Source organism: Myiozetetes cayanensis, unplaced genomic scaffold, assembly GCF_022539395.1.
Source record: "Myiozetetes cayanensis isolate MyiCay16 unplaced genomic scaffold, myiCay2020 scf1, whole genome shotgun sequence".
Taxonomy (NCBI): Eukaryota; Metazoa; Chordata; class Aves; order Passeriformes; family Tyrannidae; genus Myiozetetes; species Myiozetetes cayanensis.
The window spans coordinates 123,977,411-123,995,488 of record NW_026086604.1 but is presented as its reverse complement, the minus strand read 5'-3'; the positions used below and the strand labels follow the sequence as shown (position 1 = coordinate 123,995,488).

Sequence of the window (18,078 nt, the reverse complement as noted above, 5' to 3'; positions counted from 1 at the left end):
TCATAGTGTCAGGAGATAACAAAAGTTCAAGTAAAAGTTGGATACCACACAGGAGAGATCTTCTTAAAGGTCTTGATTTCTCTACTACTGCAAGCTAATTGAGCAAATAATATCCTATTTAAAAAATGCAATTGCATACTATACTAGTTGGAAAAGAAATAATAGATCCACAGGAACAAAGAGTAAAACAAATTTCTGAGTAAAACAGATAACGTAGTTGAAAAAACTGATGAAACTTTGGATCAGTTTTGAAATTGGTGAAAAACCCAATGTTATCATTTCTGCAGGAAAATATGCAACTGTGTTAAAATTTACAAAAATAACACAAGCAGGCTTGAGTTCTGAGTCCTGTCAACTTCAGCTTGAAAAAACAAACACAGATTGATGGGAAACTACAAGACACTTTTATTTGTTGGCAGGTGTCACTATTGTTAGCAGGTATCACTATTGTGATACCACAGATGTCCCTTGTTGATTTGGTATAATATAGCCAATTCAAACAACAAACAGCACACTGAAACCTAGAGATGATGCCAAACTAAAGAACTGCCATAGAAAAAGGGCATGAAAATAACATGAAAAGCATCATAAATACTGGGAAGATATGAAATAAGATTTGCATGGCAAAACAGTAGTTTATACACATTGAAAAAAATAAAACAAATCATCAGAACATAATACATGGATACAAAGCAGACATTCAGAAAAGGCAGAGACATAGTGAAATTAGATTGAATATCATTTGTTCTAGCCGCCTTGTATCTGCAAAAGTAAGCTAAACCTGGAAAAATGCTGAAGGCAGACAATAAATAAGGGAAGCCTATACTATTACCTCTGTACAACAACTAGAGAAGCTACTGGAAAGGAAATCATAATTTCAGTGACATATTCCTTTGCATGAGTTTAATTCCTTATCATCAATGTTAGATACTTAATTTCCTGTATACAAGAAATTCCTGTTGAGCAATTTTAGAAAAGTGCAAGGAATACAGGATTAGTTCATAGCAATTCCAAGCTTTATCTGCTCACACATTACACCATGGACCAAGTTATCTGTACTCTCTCCCTCAAATGGAACTGATGAGAAAACACACACGAGGAGGGGAGTGAGGGTGAGATGGGGGTGGCATGGTGGAATATCAAAGAACCAGACACCGTAATGAACTAATCTAGAGAGGAAGAATTCAAAAGAGAACAACACCTAAACCCAAAGCGTTCAGGCTTCCAATTTACAATAAATATAGTAATGACTGGCAAACACTTCCAGTTTACAAGGAGAGTTAAAAGAGACTTCAAATTTCCTGTGAGAAAAATGGGATGGAACTGCATAAAGAAAAAACACAATAAAGCAATGTTCTATTGTGTTTTGTGAAGGATGCCTTTAGACTACAGAGAACAAAACTAAATCTTTGCAGGCCTCAACCCAGAGCAGATAGCTGAGAACAGAATTAAAGAATAAGCCCAGAGTAAAAAGAGAGATTTTCTGTCCCATGGGAGTTTAGGATTTAGACTGTCATTCAAAGGTATTTAAACAAACATATCTTCCAGTATGAGCTAACTACAGGAAAAGATGATTTTAAATGAAAATAAACATGGGAGAAAATTCTCCACAAAATTATCTTTCAGCTTTGCTTTGAGGATTTAAGCTGAAATACCACTTTTCCTTTGTATTACAAAGATATGCTAACAGCTTGGCTTGATACATTGAGTTTCTAATTTATCATAGCTCTAAACAGGAATTAATAGTACAAATTAAAATCTCCTTATTTAATTAAATTCGATTAGCTAGTTTAAATATATTCAGGTAAATAAATGAAATTTCTGTTATCTTAATTTGACATTAGAAAGTATAATACATATAAGAATTAAACTTACATTGACCTTTTAATGACACTGAAACTTATATCCAGTTTTTCATACCAATTGCTCAGATACAATTTTTCACTGCAAGCGGGGAAAAAAAAAGAGCACAAAAACTCCAGTGATGTCAATTAGCACAATTCTGGCTCACTGAAAACCAGAAAGGGCCAGTTCTGATCCTAATGCTGCAGATGCATCCCCTGTAGGAAGGAAGTCTTTTTAATTGCTTCAGGAGAGAGCAAAGAATATAAACTCCTTAACCATCCTAGTTTACACATGACAGATTTATACAGAGAAAAAGTGCTGGGTGCTGTTGAACTCAGATCAATATATGCCTGCCTGTTAAGATGCTGAAGAATAAATGGAGAGAGATAAGGCTATTTAAGAAGTTTAAAGCTATCTAAAGAATTAATGGAAATAATTTCAGCCTTTCCAAATTAGTCATGTGCTTTTTTTTTTTTTTTTTAGAATTTGACCCTTCTAAATGGTTTTATTCTCAAATTTCTAGATACAGTTATCAGAAAAAATAACAAGATTTTTTTTCACTAAAATACCTAGTTAGTAACTTAGCACAATTTTACTTTTAAATATGGCACGATAGCGATTAATAAAAATTAAGTCAGCAAAAACGTATGCTGGGTTTGAAGGTCTCTTGGGATAAAATGCAGTCTAAGCAATAAATATTAACCTGATAATTCTACTTGTGCACATATTATGTTAAATTAATTAAAGCACATAAATAAACAAAGGAAAGAAAATAGTTTTCTAAATACCATGACTGTTGCATCGTGACGTTTCCACAAGTCGATTGTTTTGGTCATAGCATGCCATAGCCTGGTATCGGTAGCCTTGTCCACATTCCTTAATGTCTCCTTGTACCTTCATTCCTAGCAATACTTCCACCTTGCCCTCTGGTAAAATACAGTCTGACCAATTTCCCACAGGCTGAGCACTGTACTTGTCACACGGACAAAACTGATTCTCGATCAGAGGATACAACTGAGAATTTCTGCATTTATCCTTTTTCTTACTTTTTCCTAGAAAGAAGAAATAGTTGTTTCAGCAAAAAAATTTCATTTAGACTTCTGTAATAAGTGCTTCCAATCATATACATATGCTTAATATTACTTACATTAATCTTTATTCATTTAAGTTATTGACTTGAATTTCTAAAAGTAGTGGATACTTACAATTTGCTCAAAGGGAATGCCTTTCTTTAAAAAAGGCACGATCAATATTTACTTTGAATAAAAATGTTTGGGGAGTACAATTTGAAAAAGTTAGCAATTAAACAAACATACCCTTTTTCTCTTATTTCATCAGCAGTGTGCAGTTCAATAACAAGACTTCTGTCTGGGTAAAACTTTCTCAAGTTGAAAGTGCAGAAGGAAGTAATATGCATCTTTGTTACATTAGTACCTTCTTTCAAAATGTCAAAATTCTTTAATTTAAACATTTGTTATAGTACATTTGTTAATAATTACCATTCTTGCCTCTAATAGAAAAAGCTCCTGTGAATTTGTTTCTATTCAACTCTCTTCTTGTTTTCCTTCCTTAACTGGAGCGTAACAATCCACTCAACTTCCCCTTCCCATTAAAACTATTTTAAATCTTCTCTTTGGTAAAGTTTATTTAATTTTCCTTTCCATACCAGACAGTTCATATAAATCAATGTAGTAGTCTTTGAAAAAGTAGTTTTGAAAAGGCTTGTTACTTAGATAGTACTGTAAATTAATATTCTGTAATATTTTCATTACTATTCAAAACAAGGCACTGGACACAACTTTGCAGTATCCTTAGTTCTTCTATTTCCTACTGTCGTTATTTAGAATAGACAAAAGGTACCTCAAGAAAAGTTTATCATTCTTCTGACAACACAATGTCTCATTAAATGTGCACTTCTCCTCCTCCTCTTCACTGGAAATAATTAGGAATTTACTCCAAGCTTTATATATTACCCTGGGTAACTCATTGCAACAGAGAATACACCACAGCACGTATAAGGATCTTAGCAAGTTTGAAGGGGTTACAACTAAGGACAGGAAGTATCACAAAGTGTTACTTTCTTGCTTTGTAAAAAAAAAACAAACCTGTTAATCGGGGTTTTATTTTCCTTGTAGAAGCAAACAAGGCATAAAGTTTACTGGAATTATTAGACAGTCACAGTCTTGAATTTCATGAATTATTCATTGTCCACTGGTCTGATTTACAGGGGGATGGAGTGGGGGATAGGGTTTGGATCCTATCACATTCTTTCTGATGCTGCTAATGGGCACCCCCCTTAGCTAGCTTTCCTCCACCACAGACAATACAGACTAATTGGCAGAGAGTGCTGTGACAGAGGCCAAGTCTCACTCTTGAGGTTTCAATTATAATTTAGAAGCAGAGTACTTTTTTTCATTTCACACAGAAGAAACAATAATTTAAAAAACAAAACCAAACAAACAAACAAACAAAAATCACAAAACCTAACATATTAAAAAGAAGTTGAAGAAAAAATATGTTTCTAAGTGGAACAGTGTCTATTGTGTGGAAAAAAGAAAAGTTTGTGGCAAGGGTTTGGACATCACTGGAAAACCTTTTTATTTTGTTAACTAAAACCTCAAGAGGTTTCATGGGACACAAAATAAGAGCATTATTACTACTGTCAAGAAATAAGGCAGAAAATCAGGCAATGTGTTACCTCATGTGGTGATCTGTGCTTGCTGGATTTAGGCAATGGAAGAACAGAGAACAAAAAGAACTTGGAGAGCAAACATTCAGCCCTAGAAAGGACTGGCTTAATCATGCATCTGACATTAAAGACTGCAGCTAAGAAGTTCAAAAGAGGCAAACCAAAGTTTAAGGCTGAAAATGGTGGTCTATAGCAAAAGGCTGAAAACCATTCAGCTGCCAAAGTGATTCTAAATGCACCAAAACACCATCCAAGAAGGAAGCCCTGTTTTAGCAAAGACCAGATGTGGGAAGAGGAAGGCAAGTAGGTTAACACCCAGTCCTGTTAAGCTGAGATGATTGTTAACTTGTCTGTCAAAAATTTTAAAAAATTGCTAAATGTATAACTACATTTGGAAAAAACCTTGGCATCTTGTGTTCCCCATCTTCCCTCTAGCCACTTCCCCATAATCAAGACTGTCTCACATATGGTAGGAGTTTTTTCTCCTGGATGTTGTTCCACTAACAATATATAAAGCATGACACTGCATCTGCTTTCTGCCACTATGACAAATGCTTGTCATAAGGCAACCTCAGAAATCCTCAGGTTTTAAACAAAACAGTATTAATAATTAATAAAAGATGCATTATTTTTCTGGTTAGTCTTACCAACAAGAGTGCGTTTTCTTGTCCTGACTCCTCCACAGTCCCCATTACAGGGAGAAAATTTTGACCAGTTCGTAAACTGACAATCATCTTGGCAGGGAATCTGGCACATCTGTGTTAAGGATGGTAATGGGCCAGCGTATTTAAGGCACTCACTGATGTCAGCTTGTCCACCATCTTGTCTGCGACAAGTAATTGCTGGAAGCAAAAAGAAATGGAGTCCAATTCAGCATTTTTTGTATGAATGTCTCTATTCAATTCAGTAACCAACAATATTCTACCACAAAAACACACTGAAAGCCCAGAATACCTATACAACCACCTAATATTTGCCACCAGTTTTACCTTGAGTGAATACATTTGACATTTCCAATTTTTTTTAGATTTTGTTTAAATTAGTTTTTAAGGACTTAACAGGAAAAAAAAATCTTACAGACCACGATAAATATTATAAAGGTCACACCATGTTATCCACACTTGTTATACCGCTTTACACAGACACAGCCTACATCTCAGACATTAAACCTTGTAATATCATTTTAAGTAACTGAACTGTGTATAAGTTATAAAGTTTTATCAGCAGAATGTATTTTAGAAAAAGGGATAGATACAAAATTTAGAAGCATGTTTGAATTCAGGATACTTCTTAACTGCTTACAATAGTATTGACGCCTGATGTTCTTCAGCAATTTTTAATCTTGAAAAAGGGTTGAAGAACAAAGCATGTTTCCTAGGAGTGGAGGATCAGCCAATCAGGCTACAACTTTTTAGAACAGGATAGCTGTATCCTGAATTAAAGCTTCATACTTAATAAGAAAAAAAAATTCCTTAAGAAAATTTCAGGTCACACAAAAGGAAGCAGTTTGAACATAAGGATGTACAAAGAATAGGGCTGTTTCATTAATATAGCCCTTAACAATGACAGAATGGTTAATGTTGGAAGAGACTACTAGAGCTCACTTGGACCAACCTCCCTGCTCATGCACAGTCCCCTGGAGCACTTTGCACAGGATTGCATCCAGAAGGCTTTCCCTCTCCAGGGAAGGAGGTTCCACAACCTCTCTGGGCAACCTGTTCCAGTGTGCAGTCACCCTCACAATAAAAAAGTTCTTCCTCATGTTCAGGTACAACTTCTGTATTACAGTTTATGCTCATTGCATCTTGTAATACTGCTTGGCACCACCAAGAAAAGCCTCTTTATACCTTCCCCTCCCAGTCTTCTTGAGTCTGAATAGTCCCAACCCCATCAGCCTTTCCTCATAAGAGAGATGCTCCAGTCCCTTAATCGTCTCTGTTGCCACAGGACCCGCTCCAGGAGCTGTGTGTCTCTCTTCTACTGAGGAGCCCAGAACTGGACACAGTATTTCAGATGGGGCCTCACTAGGGATGTGCAGAGGTGCAGGATCACCTCCCTTGACCTGCTGGCAATGCTCCCTCTAATGTATCCCAGGGTACCATTGGCCTTCTTGCCCATGAGGACACACTGCTGGCTCATGGACAGCTTGTTGTCCACTACAACCCCCAGGTCCTTTCCCACAGAGCTGCTTTCCAGCAGGTCAGCCCCCAGCCTGTGCTGGTACATGGAATGCAAGACTCTGCATTTGTCTTTGTTGAATTTCAGATGATTCTTCTCTGCCCACCTCTCCAACTTGTTGAGGCCCTTCTGAAGGGCTGCACAGCACTCTGGGTAGTCCTCCCAGCTTTGTGTCATCAGCAAACTTTCTGAGGAGGCACTTTATCCCTTCATCAGTCAACAATGCCCTATATATTATTTCTCATGTATATGTTTCTTAAACATGGTTGCTTATCTATTTTTCTGTCATAAGCCTGAGTAAACCTAGCTTTATTTCCTTTCCCAAAATAACATAAAAGTTGTTACATAGCGATAAGATTGGAAACTTCTAGTTGTTTATTCACACAATAGAATTATATTTATGCTTCTTGGCATCTGACAGCACACAGTGCATGCAGAAGCTCAAGACTGTGAAATAATTCAGGTCACCAATTGTTGCAGTACCATTGCACCTGAATAATATGCTGTATACATATGGGGAATATAATTTTTTAGATCACACTCTATAATTTAAGCATAGCACTTCAATTGTGTTTAAAATAATTGTTTTATTAGCGTGTGTATTTAAAAAAAAAAATCAAGTTCAACTGCTGGAGAAAAGGGGGTTTGGATGCAAAGTTTCAAAATAAAGCAGAAAACCACCTATGAGTGGGGAAGGAGAGGGGCAGGTACCCACCTCTTCTCTGTGAAAGGACATGAGGGAATGGCATGAAGCTATGTCAGGGTGTGTGTGGGGAGTTGTTTAGATATTGGGAAAGGGTTCTCCACCCAGAGGGTAGTTGAAACAGGCTCCTCAGGGACTGCTCACAGCACCAAGCCTGCCGGAGTACAAGACACATTTGGACAACCAGTCAGGCACACGGTGTGATTCTTGGGTTTGTCCTGTGGATAGCCAGGAGCTGAACTTCCATAATCCTTGTGGGTCCCTTCCAACTCAGGATATTCTATGATTCTATGAGTACATCCTCCAGGAGGAAAAAAAAGAAGAATAGCTGAGGAAACTTTTTTTTATTGCTCTAAGGTAATTGTAATGGTCTAGCAACCTATGATTTCTGAAAAAAGCTTTCTTGTCTGACTAGTTCTAAACTCAATTTCTACCTCATGATGACTGTATGAAGCTGAACTTGATGACCCACATGGTCCATTTCAAAACTGTGTGCCTACTAAAACATATCCAGAGGTCCCAAGGGCATTGTTTTTGCATCATGTACGTGGTAAAACACTTTGAAGGGGAGGGGGGGGTGTTTCCTGGGATGTTAAGAAAACAAATTCCCTGATCCTTGACTGCCCTTTGGAGCAGGGCTGCCAGAACTGTTTGTAATAGGCTCAGTACTGCATTAAGTTGTGCTTACTGGAGGACAGTCCAGCTGCACATTGTCTAATACAATTATTCTGTCAAACCCTATTAGTATTGGTGTAGTTTATGTGAGGAAAGCTTTTATTTTTTTCCCCACATATAATTATAGTGATTCATTGAGTGAAATCAACTGTTTAAAAATTGAAAATTTATACTATAGGATTTCTAAGATTACACAAATATTTTGGAAAAACACAACAGTAGTCAAACTACTGTCTTCCAGTAGAAGCTTAGGTTATGCTGTTGGATTCTACTGAGATACTCTTCTCTGCTCATAGCATACATCAGTTTCCCCAAGGTAAAAACATAGTTCAGACTAGTTCTACCATGGGGAAATTAACAGAGATCAAACCTAAATTCTCTGGCTTGAGTTTGACTTTGGCATGTGCACACATCAGCAACACTAATAGCATTATCTTCTCAGGGAGATACAGGCCACCATTTTTACCAATGAAAACTATACCTAGCTAAGGGCTATAAGATGGTCCACTAATAGCCAATAACTTTTAATAACTTTCTTCAAAAGTTTAATACCTATTCTACATAGTGCTTCTCCACCCAGTCTTTTGACAAGACATAAATATTGTTCATTGAAGAACATTCTTTCTTTCTAGCTAAATTGGCTTTTTCTAAAGCCAATATTCTTTCCCTCATCTTTCCTGCTTATTAAACAGTACTCCATGTGCAGATATACACTATGTCATAAATTTTTTCATACTTGTATTAATGCATTTAATTTACATCAGGCAGACCCAGGTGGAAAGCTCCCCTGAGGATTAACACTTTGGGTTTTTTTTCCAGATTAACTGTCAGTTGTACTGTAGCAATCAAAGCAGGAAAACTCTTCATTCTTGAGATCTAAATATTTCACCTTAATAACAACACAAATTAGAGGACAGCTTGCCATACTATATCAGTTCCTGAATCTTAGTTTTTACAGTGCCTGTCCATAACTATTCAAATTACTTCTAACTGACAAGACCTGGATAATTCACTCTATATTCCATTTTCCTACTGTTATTCTTCAGATTCAAATACCAATGTGAAAGATTTATACTCCTTATGACTGTTGAAGAGTGGGTATTTTTCCATTACTTAAAGCAGGGATTTGACAATTGCATAAATTCCATTAATACACATTAATTTTGGCCAGCTGTCTTGACATCTGCAATGCTCTTACTGTTAGCAGAGTTACTTTTTCCATTCACAACCTAACCTAGGCAAACTCATCCCCTGCTTCTCTGATCAATACTTTAACTATATTTGGTAGAAGTTACTGATATCAATGATTAACTTACTATACAGAGAAGTGTCTTCAACTCCTATAAAGCCATATCATGACAGGCTAATTACTTTGTCTATACAACCCAGTCATATTTATTACAGACATTAGCAGTAAGTGGAAAGAGCACAGTTCCTCTTTTACTTTATTTTGATTACTTTTAATTTATTTTGAATTAAATGCAAGCAATTATTAAGTGAAAAAACAGGAATACAGCTAACAGAAAAATCAAATTTAACATGGAAACCTTTCACTTACAAAATTGCTTTGGTATTTAACAACCACTATCTCCCAGAAGAAGGGTGTGAAATAAAAGGCAGTCTAAATTTTCTAGACAAAGGACTTTGATATAATTAAAACTTCACTGGACAGTATTGTTTCCACCAAGTCCCCACAGGGGACTACAGGCTAATATATTTTTTGTTGGCATAATTAAACACTGAGACTGCATTTTAACAAGTCATGTTATGTGTGGGTTTATATAAAAACCTTCCCAGTGTTAACATCATTAGCATACTTCACTGAGATTTCACTGATATGTGAGATTCAGTGAACCCTATACCTAAAAATTACTTCATAAATGAAGGTGTTCTATGTCCTTTTAAATCATTCAGTATTTTTAACAACAAAACCATTATTTTTTCAATTCTAGAAAGCCAGAATTATTTTAGCACACTAACTTTTCTTACACCTTCTATCCATGTTGCCTAACCTATGATTTCAACTATGTTTATTTCTTCCTCTGTGGGACAGAGCAGACGAGATACTGCATGATGAAATGTTTCTACCATAAGTATCTTAAGCAGGAGCACATGCCCATAATATTGAGAAAATACAAGCCTGAGTGTTCTTTATGTTCCACGGAGAATAAGAATGTATTTCTGCCAAACAAAGTTGTCTGGAGATTCTGGCTTTTGTGTTGAAAAAAAAAATAAAAAAAAAAACCTGTCATGCAAACACTTCTTTTGAGCAGTTGTCCAAATACTTACTTCAGTACAAATCCTCAACTTGACCACTGTCCTTTGCAGTGACTAGAATACAAACCAGGCAATAGGGCACTCTCATTTGTTAAGTCTTAACAACTCTAAAATAGTAGTTTATGGATCCATGAAGAGCAGCACTCTTCTCAAATTCATGATTTTGTCTTCTTTCCTGTGCTTTCACTAAGGGCATGAAACCTCCACAAGAGCAAATTCCCCCACCTTCATAGGCAATGCCCAAAGAGAGAGGCAGCTGTCCCTGCTTAACTAGAGGGAAAAAGGGCTTTTCACCACTGGTTCTGCCTCCAAGCCTTCCTGTGGCACAAACAAGCCTGCAAGGCCTCTGTGTGTGCTCATGGCCATCCTGAGAAGCTTCCTCCCATTCCCAGTCTTTCAAGTAACTCTACAGACACCCTGCGAGTGAAGAATTACAAGAACTCGGGATCAGGTCTTTAATAAAGGCCAGTTCCCAGTGACATCAAGTACAGCTATCCAGGTATTTTCTTTGACAGCCAGATTACTTTAACTTCTGCTTAAATTTACAAATAACCTTCCTCTTGCTATTACAGAATATGTTGACAGATTTCACAATTTTCATCCCATTCCTCCTACAAAACTCTGAGGAAGATTCATGGTGTCAAGGACTGCAGGTTGTACATCCTTCTGCAAATCTCTTTTGGTCACTGGGATAGGCCTTACCATGTGCATCCATCCATATACATCATGATGTGATTAAATGCTATGTTACTATGCTTAGGATTAGATATTATTTGCATGAATAGCTAACAAACATGTTTTTCTAAAAAATTTTAAAGAAATTCTTTTTTTAAAACAAGACCCAGAAACCACCAAACCTTTTTTATTCTCTTTCCTCTGCTTTGACCCAAGTTACAGTTTTGTGACATTCATTTAAACTGACGTGATTTGTAACAAAAGCTTCATTATACAAGACAGATAGAAACAGAGCTGTCTTTAAGAATGAATCAGAATTCTAAATTTTATGATTCACCCAAGTATCTCTTCTGCCAAGAAAGACCAAATGTGATAAAAAAGCTGAAGAATGGAAGTGTAAATAGTAAAGCTGTGATATGAAGCAAAGTATGCATATGGTCTAGTTACACACTTAAGATCTAATGAGTCAATTTTAATGATTTCTAAGTTTTGCTTTTTTCTTCAGATTTAATTATCTTTCTAACTAAAATATTAACAGTAACAGACTATTTTGTTCAGAATAAACTGCTAATGAATGCGTGGTCAGATATGCCTTTTCCCTGTTGTACATTCCTATTCTTCCTTATTTAACACATTTTCTGATATGCGTGTTACAGTGTTTGTGCGTGGGCCATCAGACCAGAAATAGGACAAGCTGATAGCAATGGCAACATCCCTTAGCACTGAAAAAGAAGAACTGAGAACTTTTCCTACTTACGAGAATGCAATTACTTGCTCTACCAAGTATCAACATAAAATGAAAGGACAAATGCACAGGATATCAAAGGGCAGAGATTACTTCTATAAGGTTATTGTTTCACTTTGTCATCAAAAGTAAATCAGCATGAACAGATGAATGAATGTGTGATTTTTGCATTCATGAGTGCCAGAAATTTGAAAGAGAACTCTTTCTCTATTGAATAAGAAATGCTACTAGGTCAACAATTTGGTCAACATTTTTATAGAAATCACCAACAAACAGTTAAATGTACTGTTCAAAATATCTGTATTCCAGTAGCAATTACAAATGCAGTATCAGAATGTTATACCAAATGGATATTTCAGTGTTTAGCATTTCCTGGTTTTGTGGTGGTTAAAAGGACTTGCACAGTAGTAGCTCAGCCTTTTCTATATCTACATCACAAAATATTCCTCAAATAAATAATTTATGGTACAGATTTTTTTAATGATATATTATCAATCAAAGTTTTTCATGGCCTGTAGAAACTTTACTTATGAGAAGTCAAGTATGCAGGAGGGATACATAAATTAGCAGAGAGAGGGAATAAAACCTCTTCCAAAGCCTTTCTTCAGAAACTGGTGAAATCTTTCTAAACACTATCCAGGGCAGAGCTCAGTCAGACAGATGCCTGCTCTCAGGTCAGTCTCCCTTCATATAGCACTTTGCATGAAATCAACTCTTGTTCAGGGGATCAAACAAAACAATGTGTATCACTAAAAATTCTCACATCACAATTTTCATAGTAGAATTTGGAATGTAAAAGGCAAAAGGGAATGTTGATGCCCTGTGTAGGAGATAAACTACATTAAACAAACAAAGCACACTATTCATGTTCAAAATGCAATTATCTGATGGGAGAAGTGAATAAACTTCAACTGATAATCTCTAGAATTTGTTTTCCAAAATGAAATTTACTTTTTTGCAAAAATTCAACTTTTACTTCCAAATCATATTCATTGTAAAGGTAAAATATTTTATTTGTCTCAATCTAAGGAAAAGCTGTACTAGTTTATTTAGCTCCTTCAGGCTATCAGTTTACATTACTGAGAACAAACGTAAAAGATATACTCAACACATTGTGAGGTATTAAAGCACTCAGACTCAATACATAATATACCTGTGTTTGAAACTTAAGATTTTAATTTTCGCCACTTACATAAATGTGAAAAATATTGGGCCAAAAAAACTCTGTCTTTAAGTGTCCCTATAACATTCACCACTGCAACAGCCTAAACAATATTTAGATTCATATTTAGATATTTGGACTGCAGTACAAATGAACTTTGGTTGCCCAACTGAATAACTTGCACTGTGAATTCTACAATAAAATGTATATATTATTTATATATTTATATGTATACATTATATAATGTATACATTACATTAAAAAAAAAAACAGGAGCAAACAAAATATGCCTTTCTAATGGTTTATCTCAGAATTATTCACAGAATTGTATCAAAACCACCTGCTTTCTTCAGGCTTAGCTGCACCAGGGGTTCCTAATGAACGATTATCCATCCTACCACTTTGTCACATTACACTAGAGAGCTACTTCCATTATACTTGCTTGTAGGAACAAGATTACTGTTTGAATACATCATCTTTCACAAGATCGAACTCTGTGTAGTACCAAAGAGAAATTCGGACAGACTGTTCTACCAGATTTGAAAACTGCATGCCCAGTATTTCCAAAATCATGTATTATTCCATATGTGTGTGCCCTGCACACGATTTGAGTTAAATTTTAAAAAGAGAAACTCTTATGACACATAGGAATAATAAAACCCAATCTGCACTCACTATAATTAGCAATCTTTCCTTATTAACTGGCTTTGAGGCAAAGTCAAGAGATTTTGGTATTACCATGCAAGTACAGGAGACACCACTTCATACTATCAGAACTCCTACCTTCTGTCAAACACAGAAATCTTATTTCCTCAGTGTGCAATTTGAATGTATCCTCCAGAGCTGCTAGAAATAGATTGTATTGTGATAGACCTTTGAAATAATTACCACAGCCAGAAGTCTTTTGTGTTAGCAGGCAATGCCTTCAGGTTTCATTTTGTGGTAAGCCCTAAATTGATCTCCTGTAACACTTCCTTAGTAAGCGATAGGAGCTACTAGCTTAAGATTTACTCTATGACTTTTTAAAGTATACCATAACCTCCTTTAATACTGCAAGGAAGTTAATGACCTGAACATTTCACTTCTGCAGTTAGCAGTGTCCTTGCCCAGGAATGCTACAATCTGCTGAGCCAATAGTGCTTTAATAGATAGGAGTTTGTACTCAAAAACTGGCAGAGAAAAACCTTCCTGGAATTCAAGGTTGACTAGTAGTTCAAAGCAATTCAATTACTGTTACACAGTAAGCAGGAATTGCAATTATTTTCATATTGAATTTATTTAATGCACCTTAAAAACCCTTCTCCCGACTGTATTTAACAGAATCACACCTACACAATTCTGTTAAAACTGCAACACTCTCCATGAAAACAGGTGAGAGTAAAGCTGTATCTGGATGCAAAAATTATTTGCTGTTTAATGGAAATGGTGCAAAAATGTCTGGATCATTGAGCTCAGAGGGTCAGTGGTTTCAAAGCCCAGCCATCCCCTGGTTTAGAGCCTTGCACCTCAGTGGTTAATTCCAGGGACAATTCTGTTTAGCTTCTTTAACAATCTGTACAGAAAGCATCCTCAGCAAGTTTGAGGATGATGCCAGTCTGAATAGTCAGTACCTACCTGGAAGGTTGGGCTGCCATTCAAAGGACCTTAACAGCCTATAGAAATGGGCTGGCACTGAACTTTAGTAGTATAAATGCAAAGTCCTGCATCTGTAATGCTCCTGTTCTCTGCAACTACTTTAATTTGAGGACATAGAGAAGAGATAATCAAACTGTTCCCAGAGATATACAGGGAAAGGGTAAGGGGTCACAGACACAATTTGCATCAGGGAACGAGTGCCAGAGAGGCTGTAGGATCTCCATGCTGGTAGATTCTCCAAACACACTGAAATATGGCTCTGAGCAATCTGTTCTAGTTCTGGGTGGGATTCAACTTTGCAACTGGCACTGCTCTGGCTAGAGGGCTGGATCAAGGGACTTCCAGAATTTCCTCTCAGATGAAAATTATTGTAGGGTTCTCCAACCCTAAACTTTCAACAAACACTTACAGGGTGCAAAAGCCTTTTATTCTGTCTAATGGATATATCCATAAACACACGAAAAATGTCACATTTTCACAGGTGAATTTACACAACCTTTTCTACAAAAAGAAGCATGTAAAGTCACCTATCCTTTTCTTCTTCTTTTTGAAAACATACTTTCTACAAACACTTATGAAAACTTGATTCAAGTAAGGATGGTGAAAAAACCTGAACAAAAAAATACCAGAAAATAAGTGACTAATGTGGTATCTATACTTCAAAATAAATCAACACTGACATTTTATGAGTGAAATATTTGCTAAATATCAGTTGTGATGCACCCTGCCATACTAGCATTCAGTATTTTCCTTTGCTGATGAACACAGACAAATTAATATTAGGGTATAATGACTAAAATTTTAGGCATTTTCCACATCAGTGCAGCTATAGATTTCTGAGGAATAAATGACAAAAAGAAAAGGTCCAACCTCTTGCTTGTAGCCCAGGTCCACAAGTCTCATGTGCTCCTGGACTGTCTTGGCGCACATACCATGGTACGAGCTGGCACCTGCGCCATTTGTGGGTTTTCCACCTGAAATGAGAAGGGAAATAATCAGCTTCAAACAATCCATCTAAACTTGTAGTCATCTAACCTGAGGCAGCACAAAGTGCTAGACAGTGATAGAAACTACCATAAGCTGTTGCTTGCTATTACTAACTGGTCACAGACAATTCACAAAAAATAGTAACGATACCATAAGCTTATCCCTATTTCTGTTAACTTCTTTTCTCCTTTTAGGATGACGCCACTAAGAACATAGTGAAGAACGGCAGAGGTAAAGGAGGTAAGAAAGAGTAAACTGGATATATTTTCAAGGATTTCGAATAACAAAGGTACATTAACATTACCTAACAAATACACACTGAATACATTAACACAAAGCACTAACGTAGTTATAAAAGACATGAGAAAGAAATTTTAAAAAAGAAAACTATACAGAACAATAAAATCATATGAATTGAATATCCATTTAATAGAAGAACTCCTTTGCTATGGATTTATATCTGAGCATGCTCAGAGTATTTTATAAATCAACAAGATGGCATGCTAAAATTTGAAAAGTGGACTTAGCGAAGGGACACTAGCATCTCATAAAACCAACTTTGACCCATTAAGTAAGGAATAATTTTAAACACTACCACATCCTAATAAACCTCCCCTCTTTCCCACTTTCTTTTTCTTCCAGTCTGTTTTCCACTTATATGAAGCAAAGATGTGTTGAAGTTTCCCAAATACATTCCAGTGATAAGACTCCAGGATTGATTTCTGATTAAGGCAACACTGGAATTGTTTTTTGGCAGTAAATACTGTAACATGAAAAGTGAATTTCTTTATCTTTTCCTTCTTTTCTTTTCCCCAGGTCTTTTCTTCCCCCACTCCCTTAGGTATGCTTTGCAACGTAACAGTAAATGGAGCAATTCTGCTTTGCTCGAGCATAAAGAAATCTTGGGGCTACAAAGATTAGGGTAGGATGAACAAAGTTTTAGGATTTTTATTTCGTTTTCTCAAATTTCAAAGGGTATGATTACAAGAATAAAGTTGTCACAACAAACAAATTCCTTTGCTAAGTTTCATTTGCCAAATGCTATTCCAAAAGAATAAATAAGAAGCAAAAAGAAACAGCTACAGTGAGGTACTGGGACAATGGGCTTGAATGACTGTAAGGGTGCCTCTGGCAATTCCTGGGATCTTGGGTTGCCAAATGATATGACCTCATAAATGTGGAGTCACCCAAGAAATCCAACACAATGTGAGTATGAGCCCATACCATATCAAAGCAAAACATAAACAAAAAATAAACCAAATGAACAAAAAAAACCAAACAGCAAAAAACAAGAAACCTTGAAAAAATGTTAAAACCAAAGACAATATTGTGCTGTTAAAATGATTCTATCATTATCTGCTATGAAACTTTTATAAAGTTCCCTGCTGACACTGCAGAATACCCTAGGCCTTAAATATAACAAATCCAGGCAGGTCTATTTGTTGTCACAGCTCTAAAATAATCCACAGTTGTCTGCAGCCCCTATCATCAGCAGTTTGCATATTTTAAACTATCTCAGTGGTTTTGCACCTCAAGTTTCACTGCAACTTGCCTCTATGGGACAGTAACTGAAGTAAGGCATGAGCCAGCTGAGTGTGTGAGTCCATCTGCTGCAGCATGTGTGTAGGTCAGAAAAACACTAAAAGAAATATACAGAACATGTGTTCAGTATTAGTTCATGTCATGAAATATAAATGACCTCATCTACCACTCTCTAGCAACTCTTCTTTCTTCTGCTCAGCACATTATCATGCAGTTCAGATACTGAACATACTGAAGAGATGAGAAGCACCCAGCATTTTAAAAAATAAAACTCTGACTCATTTTGACTAGAGAAAGTTCTTGAGCTCTATTTCTCTGATGTTTGGAGCACATCAGCTGTTCACTGTAAGCTTAAATTTTATTTGTACCTCTGCAACAGAGAGCAGTTTCATAAAACAAAACAAAAAAATCTTTTTATTGTTTTGTCAAGTAAATCTAAATAGCTGCATCAGAATTTTCTAAACTTTATCTGTATCAACAGCCAGATCTTGTTGTGTGACTAGACCTTCCCACACCACTTTGATGGATTATACAGACCTACCCACAGATTTTCTTAACCTTTGATGGTGGAGATCCCCACCTACTGGAATAGTCCTCAATATTCTGTGGTGAAGATTAGGGCAACTCAGAGGACATAGGGAATATGGGGATATGCTCAATTCTGGACCGTCTCAGGGCTTACAGCAATAGAAAGATGAAGGATACAGTGGGTGGCAGAGTGTGGCACCAGAACTTAGCTCTCCTGCAGAAAAAATATCTCACTCTGCAGCCTTTGTGGTGAATGAATTCAAGCAGGACAGACTTTTGTCCAGGAAGGACTCTCTTGTAACTTTATTACTCCATACCTATATACAGACTCTACTCACCCTAGGGCTGAGCTATCCAGCCAGGTAAATGTTTCTTTATCTACCCACATACCACACACACCCATGTGACTGCTTCCAGCCACAGAGAACAACCATGCT

The 18,078-nt window shown here is 36.4% G+C and overlaps 1 protein-coding gene across 1 annotated transcript in view; it reads right to left on the bottom strand.

Moving 5' to 3' along the window:
- The window catches only part of THSD7A (thrombospondin type 1 domain containing 7A), a 263,425-nt gene that overhangs the window by 42,360 nt on the left and 202,987 nt on the right, over positions 1–18,078 (bottom strand). The window contains exons 12-14 of the mRNA XM_050332888.1: positions 15,455–15,558; positions 5,182–5,376; positions 2,634–2,897 (exon numbers count right to left, since the gene is read on the bottom strand). Coding sequence (XP_050188845.1) covers positions 2,634–2,897; positions 5,182–5,376; positions 15,455–15,558 — 563 coding nt within the window. The remainder of the gene's footprint in view (positions 1–2,633; positions 2,898–5,181; positions 5,377–15,454; positions 15,559–18,078) is intronic.